Consider the following 24,709-nt stretch of genomic DNA (forward strand, 5'->3'; position numbering starts at 1 on the left):
CACTGCAGAGCTCTTGGGTGGATTTTGCCTCAAAGTTGAGAATAACAAATCTCAGAGGTCAGTTACTGTCATGAATTTTCTGAAGAAAATGTGTTCTAAAGCTGAAAGTGGCAACTTGTATGACTACATGCTCAACTGTTATGTCCAATTTTCATGAGCCTATCTTTTAGCCTCTAAAAGGTTTGACATCCTCTGTGCTGTATCCTAAATTGTTCATGAGCAATGTTGTGATGCATTTGTGCTGTTAAGGGGGAAACAAATTGGAGCCACCTCATGTTCAACAAAAAGTTTTCACAACGGTTAGTTTTATTTAAATTTGTACTTTTGACAGATGTGGATGTAAAGGGCAAGGTGATGCTATCTTGCCGTACTGACGCTAACAAGCAAGTTGTGTCAAGCACTGCGAAAGCGGCGAGAAATTGTATGTTCCGAGGTAAGGAAATCATCCTTTTTGACTCTTTTTCTTCTTTTCCTTCTCCTCCATCTCTGCGTCGAATACCGCCTCCTCCTTTTCCACTTTTTGCTCATCTGCTTCGTCAGATGTCTTCAGCATATCCTTCTCTTTCTCCTCCTTGTCCTTCGCTTTTTGCTTTTGGACTTTCTTGGCCCTCCTGGCCTCTAATGTCCCTTTGCTCTGCTTCATGAGTTTTTTGTCTGGCATTGGCTTGTTTCTGAGACCACTCTTCGTCCTTTTTTCATCGTCGTCATCGTCATCAAGATCCGGCAGCCACCAAAACAAAACTTCCCACAGGGTTGTCTCGGGCTAAAAACATGAAGTGAGTGTTTTAGTATTTAATAGCACAAAGTGGGCTTAATTCACATGTCACCATTATACAAAGCATCGGTACTGGACAAAAATGCAATATAGGAGCACGTAACTACGTCACTTCCATCATCAGGAGCTGTTCAGAATAAATATTGATCTCATAACATGACAAACACATTTAAAAACTCACTGCAGACGTTGATTATTAAATGTCTAGATGGGAGCCGATTGCTAAAGTTGTGTTTTATTTGCAGTTTTGCTCTGACCAACCAATGGAAAATGCTGACTTTATTATATGGGCCAGCGGCCCTCTTTTGGCATCTTGATACAAAGGAACTACTGTACGTTGAAATGATTTGAGGGGCTTTGTTTAGTGATTTGCCACCGTTGGAAGTCATCCATTTTTTGTTTCGGAGCGTCAACTACATGTGGATTTTTTTTAATTCTTCTTGACCGATACTGAAGGCTATGGACAAATTCGATTGACGTGGCATCAGACAGAGGCTAAAATCTTTAATTTCACTGAACAAATACTCCAGTGGTTGCTGAGACATGTACTTTGGCATTCTGACAGTGTTTAGGTCGTCTGAAAAGACTATTTCATTTCACCTGCGGTGGTTTGCCTCTGTGTCGTAACGTGTTTGGTTGCCCCCCGGTCAATTCGATCTCTTGCTCCGCCTGTGCTATCCTCTGACCACGCAGGGTCTCTGTTACATTGAAAAGACAGCACTCGGTCACAGCCGGCATACATTGGCTTTGTCCGCAAATGTTTGAACTTCTGCCCTTTTTTTTATGTGCTCACCATGAAGTCTTTGGAAGCCCGAGGTGAGGACCAGGATGGAAATGGCCACAAACAGACAACGGTTGAGTGTGACGTTCTCCCACGGTGTTTCAATCTGAGCCAAATTCTGCACGGACAAAGTTTTTTGTACAGGAACTAAGGGAGAAAGAAGAAGGGTTCGACGTTGTTTTAATGTTAATTTGAGAGGAAGAACAAACAGAAACCCACATTTCCTGGGAGCAGTTGGTTCCATCGGTAACGCCTTTGGTTCTACTTTTGGGGGCTGAGGAACTGCAGACATTTCCTATACAGCAGAAATAATGTCACGTACAAAAAGATAAAACGAAAGAAAAATATACTGTATCATACTGCTTGTTTATCTACTGACCTCTGTAAACTTCCTGCTCGCATACACATCTGCAACAATAGACAAATGGAGAGGAATTAAAGCCAGGCAAGGTCAGTCCATTCAAGGTAATTCTGTTACATTGTAAGCCCAAGAGATGAAAGAAGTGTTGAAAATGTGAAAAAATACAATTCATGGGAGAACAGAAACATAACAATATATCATAATGGCAAGGGAAAAAAAACACAACCTAAAATAATTCAGCAAATCGGGACACATTAATAAAATATGACAAAGGGATTCAGAACAAAATAACAATGTTCAAGCTCAAGTCTTACCGTATATGACATCCATAATCATTCTGATTTGAATGACAAATTTGGTTTCGACTTCTGAGACATATTGTGCTTGAACCCCAAAACGTTCTTTTCGTTGATTATGGGAGAAATGATTCAGTTCTGCCTTATAGTGAGGTGGGTCATGTCAATTTGAAACGGCTAAAGCCAGGTTGGATCCTCTGAGGCTCACAAGCATCTACAAAAATAGTATTTGTTAATCTCTCCACCCCCCCCCCCCTCCAAAAAAAAGACATGCGACTAAAAGTGTATGTACTCTGCTTTTCTGGGCACTGTCATACAAATAATCTGGGATTTAGGCGAATTATTTCTGTCGGAATAGACGAACGATTCATGCGCCCAACCGTCTCTCTGGGACAACTCAGGCACATTATCACCGTAGCGCACCGGGCAAAGGATCATGTTTCAGTGGCTTGTATTGATATATATAGTTTTGCTTGCAATTGTGTAGTTACAGTAAGTGTATTTTATCCCACGTGCGGGCATGACAGATGGCGTGTGTGAGCGGTTGTCAGCGTGTGTCCCCACCTGGTTGTCGGATTTGTCGAACAGGTTTCTGCGGAAGAGAATCTTTTCTTGTTGGCCCGAACTCCTCTTCAAAGGTCTCATAGCTTTCCTCCATGTCCGTCCTGAGACAAAATGACACGAAGGGATTGAACTCATCAAACGGTGTCTTTTTAAGAGTCCTAGTCGATTGTTGGTGTTTCTTTGAGAGGGAAAGCTATTCGATTGTGTCAGTAGTTTTCCATTTGGAATCTTTTCACCAGAGGTGGCAAAATTACTCACATTCTGTACTAGTTCAAGTATTTGAAAAATCGACGTAATTTTCACTGCCATTGACAAGTACGCTTGTCTATTAGATTTTTTTAATCAACTGTGATCGATGGGGGTTGGTGGTGGTGGTGTTGGGGCGGTCTGATGCTACTCCACTGTAAATTTCAAACTTGGGAACGACTTACTGGTGCACAACCACCGGTAAATGACATTGATGCCCCATTTTTGATATGAGATCAGCCCAGTTGAGAAACGGTTGCATTTTATGCAACCTATCTTTATTCTACTGCTGATCATAAAATAAGGGGAGGGGAAAAAAGCCAAATCAGGCATTTTCTTCTGGTAAAAGGAGAGTCTATTCTTTCATTCAGTGAATGAGTTTGAAGTTGAGAAGCAAACTATTTCTACTTTGGTCCAAATGCATCGTCTTCCAACAGTTAAGGCGCAAGGTCAACTTCTCCTGTTTGAATGGACGTTAAAGTATCTCACGACCATCACATTTACCTTAAAATGCTGTCAGGCCATTATGACATTTCATGACACTGAGTTAATATCCTCACGCCACTATAAATAGATGTGAGGGAAAAATCCCCACACAGAGACCGATGGATGGACGCAACACAAATGGGGAAAAAAAAGCTGGTAGTGTCATACTAAATTGAGGCCTAACCTTTCACCCGCAGAGAAGCAATGACCTACCTGACTCCACATTTGGGGGTCCCCGAGCCTGCGTTGAGGGACCTTTGTCACGGAGTTGCTGTTCCTCCACAGAGAAAGCGGCACAACGTGAACAGCTCTGACGGCCAGAAACAGGTGCTGGGGGGGGGGACAAAAACAAAAAGCCCAGCATGTCAAGTCAGAGGCGTTGACTGAGGCTGCGTTGACATGACCACGTGCTGTGCAGCCAGCAAATCACGTTGCTGGGCTAACTGCGAGGGTGGAAGAAGGACACCGGTCAACAAGGTTTTGTCGAAGGAAGTCACAATACTGTACATCCATCAGTCAATCATACATTTAGACAAACGACCACACAATCTCATTCACTCACTCATGTGGGAGGAAGTGCCTGAGAAACCCCCCTGAAGCCCACAGATAATAAAAATTATAAAATACAATTGAAAGATAAAAAAAAAAAAATTAAATCCCAGAACCTTGAACTGCGAAGGTGTCCTGTGAACCAAATTCATCCCAGCGCTTCCTAAAGGTTTTGCAAACATTTTTGGTTCAATTCAATGGACATTGCATGTGCTTCTTCTAGTGTGGCCACTTGAAGGCAGTATCATACAGACAGAGATGCACGCAAAGACGAGTTTCTCAATTGTCTCAGTAAGAGGCGGTTGGCTTTTTTTGGTGCCAAAAATAAGGATACATGCCTGTGACTATTGTTATACCGTATTTAAAATACAGCTCCTATCTGGAAAAAAGTCAAGTCACTCTTATCTCAAGCCATAACCGTAGTTTGACCTTTTCCTTTAAGACAGCATCTAGTGGCATTCAAGGACACTTCAGAAAAAGCACAAAAACTGTAGCTCGCTACATTTTTCGTAGCTTGGTGTCAGTTCTAAAGGGAAAAAAAATGCCAAAAAGAAAAATTCATGACAAGTGAACCGCGAATCAATTCATTGTTGCTCTCTCACCATGGCCAGATCATCGTCATGATGTCATTTGCCCATGTCATATTGTGCCTCTGTACAATAACGCATACAATAACAATAATTACATCTATTCATGGGAGACTGTCCAGCTGTGCTTAATGCACCACAGCTTCTTTCACTGTCTGTAATGCTGCCTCTGAAGAAAACAGGTACAGTAAATGTGAAACCACGCACAAGAGAGTGACGGCCATTTGAAATGGAATTTGGAGCAGATCCGAATAACACAGAAACACAGGTGGTCCGGGCGCATTGAAACAGGGTTTGATATGCTTCGCTTGGCCAGACCCTTGCCAACCACCCAACCGCGGCATGTCCACCCATGCATGTTATCTAAAAATCAATTGCTCATTCTGTGTCTGGAACTCATCATGAATTAGTGAACCTGCTGATCAATTTCAGATAATGCTTTCATTTATACTGAGTGAGGCGCACGGACGGGGGTTGCGGGTGGGGGTGGGGGGGGGGTGAGTTGAGCGCGCAAGAAACAAATGCCACGGCTTTCAAACTAATCATTCATGATGTCAGTTTTACGGAGGAGCATCGGAGGCAGACAAGATGCGTTAATGAAGCATGAGGCAAAGAAGGAGTGACTCCGCCTCACATCTGCATCAGCTTCATTTGAAAATCTCATTTATGATGGCACGTCGCTTGATTTTGAGACTCGCAGTCCTTTTCTTTCATTTCCACCGCTATTTCCCCCCTATCCTGCTTATCCGCCGCCTGTGCTGTGTTTGTGCGCTCGCTGCCTTGCAGCCACCCCCATGCTTGTCGGCTGATTGAAGATAATTACAGCTATTTTACTGTGGCTTTCACAGCTTGGCCTTTGTGGGAGCACTTACAGATGGGGAACACGCCGAGCTGGAGCTCATGCTCATGGTACGAGCCGCTGAAAATGTCTTGCCAAGAAAATACCGTACAATTCGCCGCTGTACACAGTGTGAAGTTAAGAAACAACAACTGTTGATGGTATAAAAAGAAAAGTAATTGTTCATTAGTTATATCGGAAGCGCCGTAAAGAAGAAACAACAAGCATCAATGTCACGGTCATATGAACCTTTAAGCACTGGATATTTGAACACAAAAGTAGAGAAACACCTGTAGACAGATAGCATGACAATACCATCAGGCCTGTATTCTTTATCCTCTGCAAAGAATGAGTAATATTACTGTGGCCTATTAAGGAGTTTCAACCAAGGGATATGTCAGCATTTCACTGCCAGGTGGCCAAGGCGCACGCACCGGATGATGCAAGCACATTTTTAAGTGAATCAAAGCAAAAAATGTAGTAAAAGCTGTTCAATTCTTTCGACTCGGCTCTGTCACGAGGACTGTATGTATTTATGAAATACATTATATAGCACGAGCGGCCCGGTGGTCAAGTGGTTAGCGCGTACACCTCACACTGCAGAGGTACCGGGTTCAATTCCAGCTCCGGCCTCCCTGTGTGGAGTTTGCATGTTCTGCCCGGGCCCGCGTGGGTATTATCTGGGTACACTGGTTTCCTCCCACATTTCAAAAACATGCATGGCAGGCTGATTCAACACTCAAAATTGTCCTTAGGTGTGAGCGCGGACGGTGGTTCGGCTCTGTGAGCTCGGCGATTGGCTGGCAACCGGTTCAGGGTGTCCCCTGCCGACTTCCGGAAGACAGCTGGGAAAGGCTCAAGCACGACCTGCGACCCTTGTGGGGATAAAGCGGATCCTAAAATGGATGGATGGATGGATGGATTATGGAGCACTACTTTTATTTATTTTTGGCTCCACAAACGATAGCAACCACCAGTTTGGTCTTTATAAGACAAATAATGATCAAATGAGTGCGTGTATTCGATCGTAAGCAGGAGTTTAAAGACTAATTCTCCTTTGAAGGCATATAACTGTCCTCAAGCTCTCAATTGCAGTAAATGGCTCTCAGCGTAGTTCTGCAGCCAGAACTGTGGGAATGAGTCAGACTTTTCCACTCGCCTTTCTCTCTGTCCCTTTCTTAACGCCCACCGGCTGTTTGTCACTCCGCTGCTGTCTTTAATTTGTCTTCTCCATCTCTCCATCCTCTGCCATTCATTGCTTACATAATCAGAGCTGTGTGGACTGACAGGAGAGACTTTGAGTCCTTGGCTACACCATTCCCCCTTATAGGAACACCTCTGTGTCTTCTTGTTTGGTGGTGGTGGGGGGGGGGGTATTTATGAAGTACATAGTATTTATGAAGTCGGTTGTTTTTTTGTGTCCATTTGGGTTTAATAAGTCAATGTTAAAGTCACCACATATTATTCGTGTTTTCTTATCGTTGTTGTAACTGAGCATATCTGTTAGTTTTTTATTGAATGTGTCAATACATGATCCTGGTGTCCTATAGATGCAACTTATGATGATATTTGATGCCTTTTTATTATGTATTTCAATGGTTAGACATTCCATTAGGTTTTCTATTGTGTTTGTCAATCTCTCGATTTTACTGCATTTAAGTGCTTTGTCTACATATATTGCAACCCCCCCCCCTCCTTTTTTGTTTTCCCTATTAGTTGCAAACATTTCATAACCTTCTATTTCCATTTCAGTTGTTTTATCTTCATCAAGCCAAGTTTCTGATATGGCAATTATTTAAAATTTATTGAATTTAGTCAGGTATTCTTTGATTTTTGTGAAGTTTTTATAGAGACTTCTACTGTTTAAGTGTATTACTGAAAGTGCATTTTCCAATTTTATATTAGTGTTGAATTGTTCATCCAGGTAATAGTCAGAGTTTGTTACCCTTTGTTTGTTCTGGAAGAAGTTGTTGTCTGGGTCCAAATTGTTCTCGGGATCGAATGGCTTATAGTCAATATCTTCAAAGGGTTGGAATGAGGTCTCAATTTATGTTGATATCGTTCGAGATTTAGATTGTGCAGCTCCCTCCCCAAAAGATGATTCCCTTCGGGGTCTAATACGATTCAAGGATGTAACGATTTTGAAATGTAATGATTCCATTCTGTAGGTTTCGTCCTGTTTATTAATATGCACCAACATGTGAAAGCTCTCCAAAAGCTCAAACCGTCCATGTTAATTTAAGACAAAGAAATTGAAAGGCATTCCTGTTTTCATGCATCTCAGGGGGCGGCCATTTTGTCACTTGCTATCGACTCAAAATGACAGCGCCGTGCCTCAGGGTTCAGCTTGCGAATGTCACATGATCAGAAAACAGGTGACACATAACGGTCGTTACCTGAGCCCTGAGGCGCCGTGATGTCATTTTCAGTTGACAGCAAGTGGCAAAATGGCAGCCCTCATTAATCAATGTCCAACAAATGCAATACTGAGCAGAATGCAGAGTTTAGACTTAGCACATAGGACATATGATTTTGAAAGACGATTTTTGACTTGACTTCCCCTTTATTGAACAAAGATAGTGGTATCTCGCCATACGTGTCCCACCTTGGTACCGAATGATTTAAGTACACAATCGCAGCCGCTGACTTTTAGTAACAGCGAATATATGGGTGGTTATGATGTTTTTTTTAGCATGACACGTCATTGCTGTATTTATGGGTTGTGAAATGAGGTCTCAAGAAAGAAAGACGGTATGGAGGGAGAATTGCAGCCAGTACACAATTATTGAAGTGAAGCTTCTGGTCTCCTGCAGGCTCAAATTGTCCGAGACGGAACACGTGCACCCGCTCATATGCACATGTGTGCGCACACACACACACACACAGTGGCAAATGTTAGTTCATCTCGGCACTGCAGGCACTCAGAGAAACCACTCACAATTTGTCATGCAGGTTCACATATGTGTGATTGTCTTGCCTTTCTGTGTGCTCGCCAGCTCCTGATGATGATTTGTTATTGCCTATTTTCTGAGTGCACATTATGGAAATTATGCATGCCCCAAAACATTTGAATGTTGTGACATGTTCTGGGTATAAATCACTGGGCCAGATAGACATTTTCAAGCCTACACAAAAATATATAAATGGATTTGTCTCAATACAATTATTTCCGGTCTAGTTGAGTATATTTTCTTGACTGTGCAAAAAGACTGGAAAACAATTCACTGCAGTTGCCTTGATTTATTCCTCTGAAAGTTCGTGTTATGAATGGAATGTATGTTTCATTTTCATTTGATTTTATTCATGCAAATGTTATTTTAATTTTAGTTTTAGTTATTTCGTAAGTTCTCGTGAACTATAATAACCGTCGACCGGTTGACGATTCAATTTTTCTGCTTCCATCCCATATGTGAAAATCCACTTCAGTCATGCAACGAGCTCTTGTCTCCGTGCCAAACTCAAATAACATTCCCATTTATTTCCCGATTATAGCCAGGGTGCAGCAATTAATGTGCAATGAGCCTCGTCTATCAATGTTTTTATGATTCAAATGTCACGAGATTTGACCAAGCACTTATTAATTTCTTAATATATCACACCGTAATTGCTGTTCCACAGCGATTGTAAACAGAGCCGGAGCAAAGCTACTTTCCGCAAAATGTGATTTGTTGGAGAACAAAGTGTGTGTGTGTGTGTGTGTGTGTGTGTGTGTGTGTGTGTGTGTTTTTATCATGCAATCGCTTTGGCAGACATGAGACAATCATTCATCCAAGGGCTGCCGGGCTGCCTCCATCTTGGTCTCAGGTGCTCAGCCGCCTTGCAAAAGAAACACAGTCTGCATCAGCACACACCATTTATTTCCAACCCCCTTACGTCAGCCTCATTCCCTGCGGGGGCGACGGTGCCCTTATCATTCTTCCATCTCCATCAGCACCAGTGATTGGCTTATTATCAGATGTCCTGCGCGGGCAAAGAATGAACCATGCATCACTGCACACGTCTTTCTTTCCGAGTGCGCACTCTCCAAAGTTCCCCTTGTGCTGACACATTGTCTACACGGGCACTAAGGAGGATGACACCTTTTTGGAGTGTATCAGCTTTTGCACCCTGGTGGGACACACTCACATTTGTCCGGTTCACCACACACGCAGCACAACATGACAGTACTTGTGGCTCTTGCATAGACATCCATCCATCCATTTTCTGATCCACTTTATCCTCACAAGGGTCACGGGTGCGGGGGTGGTGGTGGGGGCGGGGGGTGCTGGAGCCTATCCCAGCTGTTTTCGGCCAGTAGGCGGGGGACACCCTGAACTGGTTGCCAGCCGATCAATCGCAGGGCACACATAGACGAACAACCATCACACTTCCGGTGACGCAGGTCACGCGCCACCGTAGGTTAAAGATTTTCCTGCTTTATTTTATTCATTATTTTTTAAATACTTTTTGTGAAAATGAGACTGATAGGATGATTAGAGTGCAGTGTACATTAACACAAAAATATATTACTAACATGCACAAAGACACACAAATGGTTGTTTGTTTTTTCCTCCTCTACACCCCTTGCGACCAGTCCGTGATCTGCCGGTCAATCGTGATCGACGTAATAGGCACCCCTGGTATAGATGTGCTTTTTTTAAACCCTTCACCAGACCTTCCAATACAGTAAAAGCGGCCATTATTATCATGTTCTGTCTTGATTGTGTTCCAGCTCCAGCTGGAGTGAAGGTCGTTTCCCTCCAGCAGGTGCACCTGTGCCTCGTTTCCCCAGCTAGCCTATCCTTGCATTTAAGGACTCTGACTTGTGCTATTCTTTTTTGGGTTATTTGGGTGATTGTGGTTATGCTTCAGGTGTGATTTTCTAGACATCTCTGTACCATTCATAGTCGTTCTCGTTTTCTTCACAGCTCCTGAATTGTACGTATGTGTATTTATTCTAGTGTTGCTATTTGTTTTCGTGTTATTGGACTTCTGGATATTTCGTTTGTGTATTTCTATTGAACATTTTTAATTTAATTTTAAACCGCTCTAAATAAAGTGTGCTTCCAACTAGCAGTCAAAAGTGGAATTACAGTACACCCAATATACAGGAGAGATAAAAAAAAAATACATGAAATAGCGGGATGGCGAATGTGCAAGCCATGATGGAGGGAATACTTTAATGTATTTATGGAAAGGACAAGTGTGCAGACAGACTTGTGAAACATATTTGAGAGAAATTGGCCTTCCAGGTACTTAAAGTCTTACATAAACAGAAATGGAAAAAACCCCCCCCCATTACATTTACTTTTTCTGTGTCTTGTCCCTTATCCTCCATGATAAACTCAGGGAGTCAAGAGTTCAGCGCGTTTGTGTCTAAGCCATAGAGTGCATCCGCGTAAGTGTGCCTTGTGTACCCTGAGCATGCACAAGATGCAATTTTCAAGTTCTCCCACCTCCAGTCTCCTCTCCCATCTTGGCTGCAAAATGCAAAAATTTCATGCCGTATGATTTTGCCATGGTCCCCATTTTTTTTCCCTTCACTTTCACCCACTCACCTGTCAATCCTCCTCCATTTAGGATTCATGCCTCCCCACTTTCAGACTGGACTATGTGAGCTGGAGGATATTTGAAATGTAATGTGTGTGTTTGAAACACTCTCAGGGGAGTTGAGAATATTGTACCCAGGGGTGATCGTCTCTTATGTCTTCCCGCAGATGGCACACCGAGAGAGGAAGGCAGAACAAGGGCAATGAGTGTGACAGCGGTAGGTGAGTTGATTAAATTATGACAAACGTCTCCTAATATTTTCGAGACAAAATGTGCTGATAAAACTCAGAAGGATAAAGTGCAATTTTTTGTGATTTATTATTATTTTTTTGTGCGAAGCACGAACGGTTCATTGAGGGCAACAGTAGAGGCGTTCAAATCCTGGCTTAGTCTGGATTGTGTGGGAGGAAGAAGTGAATTGGAAAAAAACTTGAGCAGCACTTTCTAATGCAGGTTTACAAGAGTAATCACAGCAGAAGTTTTGTATTGAGTGCCGTAATTCTCAACCAGTGGGCCATGCCACGTTGGTATGCGTTCAGCCTTTTTGGGTGGTGGCTTAATTGAACCATGTTGGAAACAATAAATTTCAAAGCTGTCATATTTAGCATCTTTTCATACTGTATTATTTCAGCATTTAAGAAAATATTACTTCTGCTCAATTGCTTATTTTGCATTTTTTTTCTGCAGTACAAAATCTGAAAAAAAGGACTAACAGTTGGGATTTTCCTGGCTTTATGTATTGTGTTGGAAGGATTTAACCTAAGTGCAAAAAAAAAAAAAAGCAGGGATAGTTTAGTAAAAACGTCCATCAGTTCTTTTCCAGAAACCAATAAAATCGGAACAATACTCAAATGCTGGTTTTGCATATTTAGGTGAGCCATAGACATTTTAGCTCATGTACAGTAAACACACAAAAGCAGTTATTGTCATAGAAAAGCCTTGTCTTTAGAACCCCACAAATGTTTTTTTCATTGCAGCCTGTGGATAAATTCATAAAATAAAAACTGAAAATTGGGGTGAGTGGGATTATTGTTTTGTTTTTCCCATCAGGGCAGCAGACCTTTGGCTTTGATTGTTTCAAAACAAAATACTGAAGCTGATATTTCTCTACTCAGAGACCAAAACACTCCCTCCCACACTATCCTTTTACTTTTCTCTCCTGGAGCTACAATTCTGTTTGCCCCCGCCACGCACAAACACAGACATTGAGGTCTAAATGAACTCTATTCTGTGATGGGGAAAAAAAAAAGAAGAAATTGCACAATAACAGCAGCGAGGTGGGCTGAGCCTCCGGTGGGCTTTGTTGCACGTCGTGCAAAGAGAAAACAACAGGATCGAACAGGTGGGAGCTCCTCCAATATGAGCCAGTGTTGTGACCTCTTGTCCGCCGGATGTCAGGACCTATTTCTGAAACTCTCCAGACAAGGGGCTAAATGCGCACAACCGAAATGTGTATAGATCCCACTGTTGCAATTTGGGAAGTGGCAAAAGTACTCACACTCGACTCTGAGAGCAGGTACTGTAGTAGTGAAAAAAACCCCCAACACACACACACTTGAGCCGGTATTTTTTGTAAAAGTACTGTTTCAAATCCTTTTCCTCAGGTTAAAAAAAAAAAACTTTCATAGTGATCTCTCTTGTCAAAAAGAAAAAAAAAGTCACTGGACGCACTATTAAAACGTGTTGTCATAATTTTGCTACCATTGTGGACTAACTGACCGAAAATGCAAAATTTACATCTTATAGCAGAAAAGCTTGGATGGAGAATTTATGAACACCAGAAGCAAACAATTTTTTTTTAAGTCGCCACGGGACACAACGAACGCTGTACATCCCGTTTGTGCCTTTTGAAGTACTACATGATGCCCTCGCCTTATTATTTAGCATGAGAAGATAAGATTGCAGCTGGTTTCCATTCATTACATTGCATCCCCAGTCAGCATGTGGATGACTCATTTCAGACTATACAGTTCCATTTGTGAGAGAAAAAAACAAAAAGGATGATAAACATGCACATAAAATTCCAGGATATATGCGTGGCTGTTGACAATTCGAGAAGGATTATCTTGCGCTCCTTCCAATGAGGTTGATTTCATGAAATAGGAGAATGTCTCCTTAAAAAAAGGTGAGAGGGGCAACTGTAAAACAATCACTCAATTGTTTTCACAGGATGAGAATACCCATAAATATAAATCGGTGCCAGGAACGGGAGGCGTGCTATGCAAATCAGAACCCACGCCCTGTATCTGTATTGGCAAACTGAATAGAAAGAACAATGTGGGGGTGGCGTTTGGGTCTATATGTGGGCTTGCTCATTCATAATGGTACATTCCATGCTAATGTTAGCATAAGTGTTGCCGAGTTGTTATAACACACTTTTAGCACGCCGTACACTTGATTGATTGTGATGCATGCTTTCCCAAAACAGCAGATTTGATACCAGAAGGTAATGTTGACACATTGACAATTCAATTACCGTAACATCGTTTCTGGCATCAGTGCCTGACCTGGGAGACAAACGAACGGAGATGAGAGGAAGGTGCCCGATAAATTATCTTGCTGACAGTTTCACACACATCAGAGTGCACGCCGCTGCACTCGTCTCTGTGGGGGCCTCGGACGAGCTCCGTTTGATTTTAAAGCTTTTATTATGGAGTAAAGTTCTTTCCCTAATTTAAGATGCTATTAACTTATTTCATTGCGTGTGTGTGTGAGAGAGGGGGAGTAAGCACAAGTGCGTGATCTCATCTTGCCGCAGGACTTAATATTATGACTCTCAACGTTAAAATGGAAAAGTAGACATAATGCTATCATCTTCTCCATTCTAAAACTCACAGTAAAGGTGACGCATGCGGAAAACCCGACTTATTTGTGTATGAACAGTTGGCGGCCTCAAGTTCCACAGAGAAATTAAACAAACCTTCCAGGCCTGAAGTCGATGTGCAAAATTTGTGTTTTTGTGCATGTTTGAGCCTTCAAAAATGTGATTCATTTCATCCATCCATTTTCTGAACCGCTTTATCCTCACAAGGGTCGCGGGGGGGGGGGGGGGGGGGGTGCTGAAGCCTATCCCAGCTGTCTTTGGGCGGTAGGCGTGGGACAACCGGTGGCCAGCCAATCGCAGGGCACACAGAGACGAACAACCATCCGCGCTCACGCTCACACCTCGGGACAATTTCGAGTGTTCAATCAGCCTGCCGTGCATGTTTTTGGAATGCGGGAGGAAACTGGAGTACCCGGAGAAAACCCACACAGGCATGGGGAGAACATGCAAACTCCACACAGGGAGGCCAGAGCTGTGATTCATTTCAAATACTCATAATTATAATAAAGCCTCCATCTGGGTATCCAAACGCAAAGCTCATTCTATTCATGTCTGCTTTACAGCCGCCACGCTTTTGTGCTCCAAAAGGCTTCAGAGTCAGGGCAAACAGTCATTTATCAAACTTCATGTCCTGGGAGCCCGCTGGTCTCCAGCTCAAAGAATATAGACAGGCGGCGCTTTTTGGTATGCGGTGCCGTCAAAGGTCCCGATTAGCCGCGTGTGATTGCGAAACAGATGTAAATGAGCTTTTAAGCTGTAGCTGCTGAGGTGACATTCTCTTGAGCTACCTCATTTATCCCCCCTCATCCTCTCCTAAGCTGTGCACCAGACAGACGTTGGAGGTATGCGTCTCACTTTTTGGAGGCGAGCGATTTCTTATTTGGGATGGTGACCCGATGGTTTGATCTTCTGGTCATCCAGCTTCTGTTTTTGGGGCCTGAAGTGCATGAATCTTCCATATGCTGCGTCCGGCGCTCTCAGTGCTCCACCGAGGAATCTGTCTGGTCCGCAGTTGCTTGATTGCGCATCGTTCTGGATGGACAAAAGTCTTGGGACGCACCTCTTTAACCCTTTCATGCACAAATCATGATAACCGGTAACCTGATGAGCTGTCCACTGTAGTCACCGCTCTCCCCGAAAGGGTTAATAAATCAATCAGACCCTTTAGTTCACTTTGAATCTTTCATGTTGGCAAGACATCAAATGAGATCGCTTCAGCGTTTCGGGGAATGTTTTTGTTCGCTGGTGACATTTTTGATATGCCTTGGCTTGATCAAGGTTGGGAATCACCGCGTGCAAGTATAATTTCGTTCCAATGAAAAATATCAATGCAATACTCGGGTGAAAGAGGTGAGTCGTTTCATTTCGTTTCGACTGATCGTATGTCCTTGTCTTGCCACGGGCATTTTTATGTTTTGAAAGATTAAACATACACATAGGATACACAGCGATGTCAGTCTGGTGCTAAAACTGTCTCATAACAGTTGTTTGTGGTGCGGGTTTTATGAAAGACGCTGCACTAAAAGTGTTGACATCGGCGATGACATTTGTGTACCGGCTAGGCCTGCAAGTTCCTTTCCCGTGATCGTGAAAAATAGAGCAGGATCAAAATGTAAATTTGGCAGGTTGATACCGAAATTAGTATTTCGTGGGCCCAAATTAGCATTTTGTGCGCACGCTTTATTCATATTGTGGCCATAATCCGTTTCTTTTGCCCTATGTCATGTATCGAGTTACGCAACAATCGCACATGCGATTGTTTTCTCACAAACCCGTCGTTTTTTTTTTTTTTTTTTGCTCCTTATGTAAGGTGAGTTGGTGGCTGCTTGCCGTCGAGAAAGAACACGCGCTCGCTGCTTGTGGCAGTAAATGTTGCAAAACCGCCTCCGCATCCTTGCCCTTCCTCCAAGAGAGCAGCCTGAGGACAAACGGCAGCTTCTCTCACATCAGCGCTTGCTCTCTCGCATGTTCGACACAGCCTCTCTCATTCCTTCTACTCGTGCACTACCTTTCAGCTGTCACCTTTTTTGCCACAAGTCTACCTGTTTCACAAGCCCAAGTCCTCCTGCAGTGTACCTTTTATTGCTCTTCAATCACACCTGCATTGATACGCCTTTTGCTGTCATATCTCCTAATTTACATAAATTCACCTTTGCGGGGCTACTTTCAGACATGTATATTAGATTTTGTGAGTAAACGACTGGTGTCAATGAATACATTGAAACAGTAATTGAATGTATGGACGTGAAACAAACCAGAATTCTCAAACTCAACTAACTGGAGATTGGTGACTGTGTTCCTCTCTCTCATCTCGCTGCGACTTTGCCTCCTGCTCGGCATGACTCGTTGAGGAATGACATCCGATTTCTTGTGCACCACAATTTTTACTGTCATGTTGGGGTGCCCCTGTGCTCAACAACAAAACATTCCTTCTGTTTTTCTTGAAATTTGCTGTTCTGGCAATCGGCTCTACTCTTCGTGGCGGGCCACTTATGGCCCCTGGGCCGTGAGTTTGAAACCTTTGTTTTAAATGCATTGTAAACATTTTGACACACACAAAAAAAAACACTCGATAGAAACAAACAGATATATGCAAAATACTGTCTGTGTTTTAATATTTAGGTGTTGTACATGCGCCTTTAAGAGGCTGGGATGGTGTGTGAGTCTCTGGGCGTGAGCTGTGGCCGGCAGCAGCTTTTGGTGAGTGTGTTTGATGTGTTTTACTGTTCTCCTGGCATTCAATAAGTACAATATTTCAGTAAGTATATATAAAAATACAAAAGATAGTGGAACTGACAATTGAACCTCCCAAACTGTGATGCAGACATGCGCAAAAATGAAAGAACCACATTCCCCCCCAGTCTTCCATAATTCCCCGGCTCCCACTGCCGTCTTCGCTTCCACTTTCCAACCGAATCACGTCCCGCTTGCTCCCCGTGTCCCCTCCCACTCAGCTCCTTTGTGTCTTTTATCTGGCACCTTCCTCGTTCACAGCGCATTATCCCTTTTTGATATCCTCCACGTGCCTGCCGTTTGTCTTCCCATCTGCGCTTGCCTATTTCTTTTCCTTATCCTTCAAATTCACTGTTGCCCCCCCCCCCCCCCACCCCTCCCGACCGCCGCCACCCCTCCAGTCCATTCCCTTCCTGCTCACCACCCTGCTCACGTCCAGGTCTGTTTCCAGTGATAAGGCAATCACTTCCTTGCGTGCGTACACACAGACACACACACACACACATAGGTACATGCACAGGCACAGATAACAGTGCTTAACTGCCTTCATAGTTAGCCTCACAGCTATGTGTTATTTCTGTCTTCTCTACCATGACAGCGAATGAATGTGTTCTGCACAGGAGTCAGGGGGAGAAGAAGCCAGAAAGAACAAACCGATCAGGACAAAAAGTTGTTTTCTGTAAAACACATTCGGTGTAGGCTGCACGGAAAACAAATGTGCTCCTTGACAGCTCATAGTAATCTCAGAGTGACTCGCAAAAACATAAATTGCACTGCCAGGGTTTTGGCTACAGTGGGCGGCACGGTGGTTGACTGGTTAGCACGTCTGCGTCATGCAAAAACGTAGGGCTCGATTCCAGTGTGGAGTTTGCATGGTGAAAAACGGAGCCCTATTCGGTATAGGGCTCTATTTTTCACCATTTTGTGTGAATAGGCTATTCCCTGTTGTCAGATGGCTGCGACGTGTCCACTGAATGCGCAGAAAACACACATCCATCAACTTTACACAGACGGTGACATCATGAGTCTAGCCTTACCGGATGGGAAATAGTCGGGGTCATCGGAGATGCGCGGTATTTTTGCGAGTGTGACAGCGGCCAAGACGTAAGTCCACTTGGCTCTTGACTGTCTGCGTGCTGAGTCGTGAAATGCGTAGAAGTTGCCAAGTACAACAGTAACGAACAAGGCCGTGATTATTTGCATGACGCCGCCGCTGAGAGCAAGTGATGTATGCGCCCTCATATCAAGTTTCCCGTTTGGTTCCTGAGCTGTTGCTTTCGCGGTGGAATTCATTTGCATATCTGGCGGCGCTTAAGTATAAGGTGACAAGGAAAAGTAAGTACGGGTATGAATCATTCTTGTGGCATCAGTAAAAGCCCGGAATGTAATGACAATCTCAATATATTGCAGATGCTTTCTTGTATTTGGCTCTGTCGAGAAAGCAATTAATTCCACAGTGTATTCTTTCTACTAGCATTTTTTTTATTAACATTCTGCTGTCTTTATGATACATATTTTCCACAAGTTAGACAGATCCGGTTATGTTATGCCTCAGACATTTCGTATATTTACGTGAGCGCACACACACCCGCACACACAGTCGCAAATCAAATGTCATCCTATTCTGCCCTAAATGTCAACGCAATGAATGTCATCCCAACGCTACTTGGCCGTAACGTGGACGCCTATCGTATAAAAGTCTTGACACATGACAACTATTTCATGACCTTGACAAAGTAAGTACATTTGTTTTATACAGTATCTTTTCCGGAGAGTTAAAATAAACAAACTCAACATGCTACAGTTAATAAATATGCTCGAAATACAAGTTGAATTTGTTCCGTGCCCTTTTGTCTAAATTCATCTTTCCCCATTGAACCAATATAAATTCAATGAATTCCTTTGTCAAGGTACGTGGGGAGCTAACAGGCGTGATTATATATACCGAGTAATGTATCTCGCAAGTCAATCACCAAAATAAAAATGACAAGGAGAAGTGTAAATGTATTATTGTTATTAAGTGAGCCTAGTTTCTTTTATTGCTTCTTCTTTTTATTTCCAGCAGTGTGGATGCCTTGTGGCACGATACCGCCTCTCACAGGTCAGACTTGGTACTATTACTATCTCAACCGAAACTATATGGGAAGTCACACTGCACAAACTCGGCAACATTGAACGAGTGACAGGTTAACTCACTGCATCGCACATCCAACACACGGCATCAAAGTTAGTGGGGCTTCACTGTACAGCAATTAACTTTATTAATACATGACATGAAAGTGACAAATGTAGCAAATGAATCAACAGATGAAGCCAGCTGCCTTTCAGCATGACATTCCTCTCCCTTCTTCCCGTGTTCTAATTACACAGTAGTTACTGTAACTTCAGCCACCTATTCGTGCTTGTTCTCACAAACGTCATCGATGTTTTTGTGCCTGGCGCAAAGCACGATCTAACTCTGCACATGGGTGGAGTTTTGTTTCTTTTGGTATTTTCGTAGATGAGCACAGTGAGAAGCGGGTGTTTGTGCTGTTGTGGGAGTGAACACAGCTGGCAATGGAAGCGGCTCCTCTCACTCCCTTTAAGTTCAGCGTAGGAAAGAGGTGCTCTCTACGTGGCGGAAGCAGAACGGACTCGCTGGAGCCCATGCGTGAGTTAGATGTGCGCAAAGTCATTTTATAAAGAATTGCAATGGGATCAGGGGGGTTTGAAATGGATTCACGGCATTTCTAGTTTAAGGGGGAAAGAGCATTTCAACTCAAGGCATCGCTGCATTACCAAATGCAAATGATTTGAAATGACCATGTTCAAAATAGATTCCGCAGAGAAATAAAAGTGACACACGTTATATGAGCTAGAGGTGACAGGGTTAGACTGATTCAGAGATTTTGGAGTTGACTTTGGACTTGGGTTCTTTACCACCCTTCCTAACATGTTGACATATGCTGCCCCACGACCCCCCGCAGTGTCACTGGTCAGACTTCTCCTTTCCTGCCATCAACCTTTCACAGACCGCAAGACAGTCAGGCAGACTGGTGATGTGGACGTGTGCACCCGTGTGCGCATGTGCCTCTCCTTCTAGTCATCAGTATCCCGTGAGCTGATTTGTCCCGACAAGGCAACAAAAGCAAGTAATATAAAAGTCTATTTTCTCTCTCTCTCTTTCTTCCTTATTCCTTCACCCTAAGTGATTCTGGCAAAACGGGGGAGGGGATAAACAAAACAAACCGATGGATTTCTTTCTTTCTTTTTCATTTTTTTTTTTTTTTTTTAAATAATCTCAAACACCATATTGGGAAACATAACCGCGTATGGCTATGGAGAGGAGGTGACTGCATTAATGCCCACAACGCATCCTAATACCGCATGTTCTGCACTATAAGGCGCCTTGGAGTATAAGTGATTATATATACCGAGTAATGTATCTCACAAGTCAATCACCAAAATAAAAATGGAGAGGAGGTGACTGCATTAATGCCCACAACGCATCCTAATACCGCATGTTCTGCACTATAAGGCGCCTTGGAGTATAAGGCGCACGTTCAATGAATGGCCTATTTTAAAATGGTTTTCATATATAGGGCACACCGCGTGATAAGGCGCCGAGAATAGAAGTAGTGGTTGAGGTTTCATTATGCATGCATTAGATGGAGCCATGCTAAAGGAAATATAATATAATACAGTATATATATATATATATATATATATATATAGCTCTTATACAACCGCTGCAGCTGTAACAAAGCCCTTTAACAGAACATTAAAAGTGCTACATCCAAGAAATCCGAATATTGATTCATATATAAGACGCATCAGATTATAAGGTGCAGTGTCGCTTTTGAGAAAAATGAATGTTTTTCTGTGCGCCTTATGATGTGGCGAATACGGTATATTCATATCAGTGGACCTGTGACAATATACAGAATGTCTGTCTTTATTAACAGACATAGACCTTCAGTATTCTAAATTGAAGCTGTTCCTAAAGTCATCAAGTGCACAGTGACTTTCTGAACACGCTGTACTTTCAAAAGTTAAATGTTTGAAACTGGGGGTGGTATGTCACAGAGATTGGAATGTATCTTAGCGAAAATGAGGCCAAGTAAAATTGCATTTTTATGCATGTAGGGCAGCAGTCGCTCGTCTGTAAGAACTTCGGCTTTGGAAAAGGAGGGTAACGGTTTGAGTCGTGCTGTGGACAAATTGGCAATGAGTTGTTGAAGAGATGCTAGTCTGCTTCCTCTCTTGCCCTTGAGCAATGCACTAAGCCCACCCACCCGCTCTCAAGAGGTGCGGCGTTCTTTATGCACTTCTTGAATTCCGACATCTCTCTTTGCATTCCTGCATGTTGTGATCTGGTTCGGTGTGGTGTGCAACACAGATATACTGAAGAGTGATTTGACTTTCCCCAGAAGTATTCTAATGAGTAAAAATGAAAAGTATGAATGTGAAAACCTCTGTGTATCTAAGACAAGAATACCAAAACCAAATTCATCCGATTATTATTATATAGTATCTTTCAAAACACGGTGACAAGGTACTTCCCAGTAAAACGAAAACAGTGCAACCTAAAATGACATAAAATAGTAAAAAAAAAGGAAAGGGTAAAATAAGTCACTCAAAATCAAAATGGTACCATCAGTTACAATCTGATTGGATTGGGATTCTTACACTGTCAGAAACAGGGACTCAAAATCATTTTTCCCCACATCAGCTCAAGCTGCACAATACGTAATGTTACAGTTGCAAATATGAAATGTACTTTTCCCCAGAATTATTCGTATAATTAGTCATTCTTTGCAGAGGATAAAGAATACAGTATACGAATGTGAGTACTGTTACATTGTCTTTCTACATGTGTTGCCGCGCAGTTTGTGTTCAAACATCAGCTGCTGAAAGGGTTATAACATCGCCACGGAAAAGCTAATAATTGTTTACGTCAGCATTTGCCTTAAGCTAGCAGACTATAAGCTAAACTATGTTGTTGATAATGTTGGTATTTGGAAAGTGATGGATTCTTTTGCGATGGTACTTGGCGTAAAGCTGTTGCCCCCCGCGACCCGACCCCGGATAAGCGGTAGAGAATGGACTGATAAATAGAAGGATGATCTCCAGAAATGTTCCCTTTTGGGAACTTGAACGACGCCCTTTCCAGGGCCCACAAAGTTATTGATCTTTTCAAGATGGAAAAAGTGCACGGACAAGCCATGTTACCTCGATTGTGTACGTAAAATAATGTTTTCTGTGAAAACGTCTTTCCTTCCTGTTTTGCCTTCCTTAGCCCTTCTAATCAGTTTGTTTTTTTTCCTCCAGACTGAATGTTGGGCGAGCCTCCCTGAACCATTCACAAGACAACTCTGTGGTTTCGGAGTCAAGAAGATCCGAAGCAGCAGCAGCAGCAGCAGCAGTAGAAGATAGGCAGCGACTGAACGTATGAAGGCAGGGAGGGGAGGGGGATTTGAGATAAAGAGCGAGAGAGAGAGGGGGAGCGATGAAAAGCATACTAAATGAGAGGGACTCTCATACTGAAGCGGGCAGAGCCAACCACCACATCCCGCATCTCCTCTGTGACGACCTCACACCTGATCTGCAGGAGGAGCTGGAGGGCACCTTGATCCGTGGACAATCGCGCCCTTCAAGGACGGCACGAATTTCGCATCTACCCTCATCCCGCTGCCTCCACATCCTTGTGAATGCTGACATTTTTGCCCCTGGATTCATTCGGCGGACAAAATATCCAACCAAGAGTGAACGAGGAGGTGTGTACACACGATCCGGCCAGAGGGAGCGATTGAAGGAGCTGCGGGGCGAGAGACAGACAGAAGGAGGAGGTGCGAGCGGCAGGTGCCGATGCCAGACTTCCAGAGTGAGAGGGGGCCACACTGAGGAGGGGGAACCTGAGGAACGCGACACGTGCGGTGGCATTTTGGTCGCCAAGAGAGACGGACGACAGAAAATATATTCGGTTACGCGTACAGCTGGGCAGATGAGGAGGCATCAGGGACCACCGTTCAGTCCTGGGTATGAACACACACACACACACACACGCACACAAATGTGCATGTTTATTTTGACTGTGGTTGCGGAACTGCAAACGATCATACTGAGTAGCACGACTAATATTTCGACCCTCTTACGTAGCTGAATATGGTAACAAAAACACCATTTGACAAGGATCGTAAATGTGTGCGTGCATCTTCAAGGCTACCCATTTTGACAAGGCTCTCGAAAACTTTTTGGAATAAGGGCCACATCCGGAAAAATTGCCAAAGAGGTGTTGTTTTAATATGCTGGAGGTCAGGGGTCACTAACATGGCGCCCGCGGGCACCAGGTTGCCCCCAAAAGATCATGGGAGTAGCAGGGGGTGGGGGTGTTCTAAAAATAGCTCACCAGGACATTTTGATTTCCGACGAATGTTGTAGAAGTGAATGTTTCAAATGAAATGCTGCACACCTTCCTGAAGTAATGGTCTGAGTCATTTTTTTCTTCTTTTTTTTTCCACAAAAGAATGAACCAAGTGCTGATTATATTATACATTTTAATTATTTCATTTCGGTGATAGAATTGAATGATCTGCTTAACTAAGGATGTACTTGATTTTAGCAGAGGTGGCCAGATTCCTGAGGAGATGTTTAAGTCTTTTTTTTCCCTCTCAATTTCAATATAATTATATCTGTGCAGTGAAACACTTTTATTTCTCAATGACTCGTATACCCCTTTGTGTGCAAAAGAAACTCCACTCCTTCATGCCCTGTTGAACATAAGCCCAACGTGACTATCTTGACATTGCTAATGACATGTGTGGAGTTACCAGACTGCATAACTTGACTTAACGTGACTGTAACTGAAGGCGTGCGGCCAGACTTGCTTGTGTACTGCCGGACGCATATAGCTGTTGGCTGTAGTGCTAACCTGACGTGTGTTTGTGTGTGTGTGTGTGTGTGTTTGTGTGTAAAAGCAGTTCGGGAGTGTGTATAAAAGGATTTACTTCCATCTGAACTGACAGCATTCTGTAGGCATAAAAAGCAGGATTGAAGAGGGTTGAAACACTCAACAGTCAGAAGAATTAGGCTGACACTTTCTGTTTTCTCTTCTTTCAAATTTAGTGTTATGTACCATACTGTGCCACCATTTTGTGTCAGAAAGTGGAATTACATCCCAAAATATCCAACAAAATTGAGTTTTTAAATGACTCCCGCACTCCAAAATAAATAAAATAGTTGATTATGTTACCACATGATGTTTTATAAAGCACAATATTATAGATGACCATATTCCTTATTAAAAGGGTTTTGGGAAAGCAGGTTTGCACATCGGTTCTTTCCTCGTGAAGTCTTTACTTATCGACAGTCTTCTGACCATCTATGCTTCCAATTACAGATGCTTCTACCTCTTCCCTGCATCACGGCAGCCTCTTTAACCATTAAACTAAAGGATGGGTGTTAATTTCATGGCCATTTACACACGTTGAACCTGAGCAAAGTGCGACCTTGGCGTTGGCTCGTAAGCAGCAGCCACTCGATGTTTCATTGCGCACTACATCCTGCGCATACAGGATCTGGAAATATGAAATTGCCTGGATTCATGCAATCAGCTCATTATTTCCTGTTCCTCATTAACTTGTTTGGGGTTCTCACTTTATCGTTGTGACCAGTTTTCCACCCCACTTCTGTGAAGTCAAAACATGAGCAAAAAACCAAACCAAAACAAAAAGGAGTTGCGAACCATCCCCGAGCTCACCAGCATTGACGAAATTTTGCAAGAAGGGAGACATGTGATAGGGTTTTGCTATCTTGTCTTTGTTATTTCCGTGTCTTGTCTCCCCTCGTGTACGCTCCTACCTTGAAAAGGAATTGTGTGACAAACGTGCACAGCCTCATCGTCCTATCTGCTGCTGAAGCCTGAATGAAATATAAGCGCGAAAAGACAAGGATGAGACTCGATGTGTTCTCGTACTATCTCGGGGGAAGACTGATAGTTGGGGGAAAGACAGAAGGCAGAACAGGGATTCAATAAATCAGTCAGGAGGAAGCTGACGTGGTACAATATAATGTCCACTCAGTGGACACTTTATTAGGTACACCTGCGCAATCAGAAATCCGATAGCGCAGCCACAGGCGGGAGACCGGAAACGCATAACGT

The 24,709-nt window shown here is 43.2% G+C and overlaps 2 protein-coding genes across 2 annotated transcripts in view; one reads left to right on the plus strand and one right to left on the minus strand.

Annotated features, from left to right (window-relative positions):
• Positions 1-288: 288 nt before the first annotated feature.
• On the minus strand, positions 289-3,862 carry LOC147195227 (uncharacterized). Its single transcript, XM_086129510.1, has 7 exons — positions 3,723-3,862; positions 2,778-2,878; positions 1,936-1,964; positions 1,776-1,851; positions 1,569-1,703; positions 1,376-1,473; positions 289-763 (listed from the first exon to the last, which is right to left on the minus strand). The coding sequence occupies exons 2-7, from the start codon at positions 2,869-2,871 to the stop codon at positions 443-445; spliced, it is 753 nt and encodes a 250-aa protein (XP_085985636.1). The 5' UTR covers positions 2,872-2,878; positions 3,723-3,862; the 3' UTR covers positions 289-442.
• An 18,244-nt stretch (positions 3,863-22,106) lies between these two features.
• lingo3b (leucine rich repeat and Ig domain containing 3b) overlaps positions 22,107-24,709 on the plus strand; it is a 35,228-nt gene continuing 32,625 nt past the window's right edge. The window contains exon 1 of the mRNA XM_086129304.1: positions 22,107-22,587. The gene's annotated coding sequence lies outside the window, so the exon portion shown is untranslated. The remainder of the gene's footprint in view (positions 22,588-24,709) is intronic.

This window comes from Hippocampus guttulatus, chromosome 14, assembly GCF_054856545.1.
Source record: "Hippocampus guttulatus isolate MCC_2025c chromosome 14, RoL_Hgut_1.0, whole genome shotgun sequence".
NCBI lineage: Eukaryota > Metazoa > Chordata > Actinopteri > Syngnathiformes > Syngnathidae > Hippocampus > Hippocampus guttulatus.

Excerpts from the sequence above, each read along its gene's own strand:
- LOC147195227 (XM_086129510.1), bottom strand. The coding sequence starts at position 2,871 with ATGGAGGAAAGCTATGAGACCTTTGAAGAGGAGTTCGGGCCAACAAGA. Across the intron at positions 1,852-1,935 it reads CGAGCAGGAAGTTTACAGAG|GAAATGTCTGCAGTTCCTCA; the intron begins GTCAGTAGATAA and ends TCTGCTGTATAG. Across the intron at positions 764-1,375 it reads ACAGAGGCAAACCACCGCAG|CCCGAGACAACCCTGTGGGA; the intron begins GTGAAATGAAAT and ends TCATGTTTTTAG.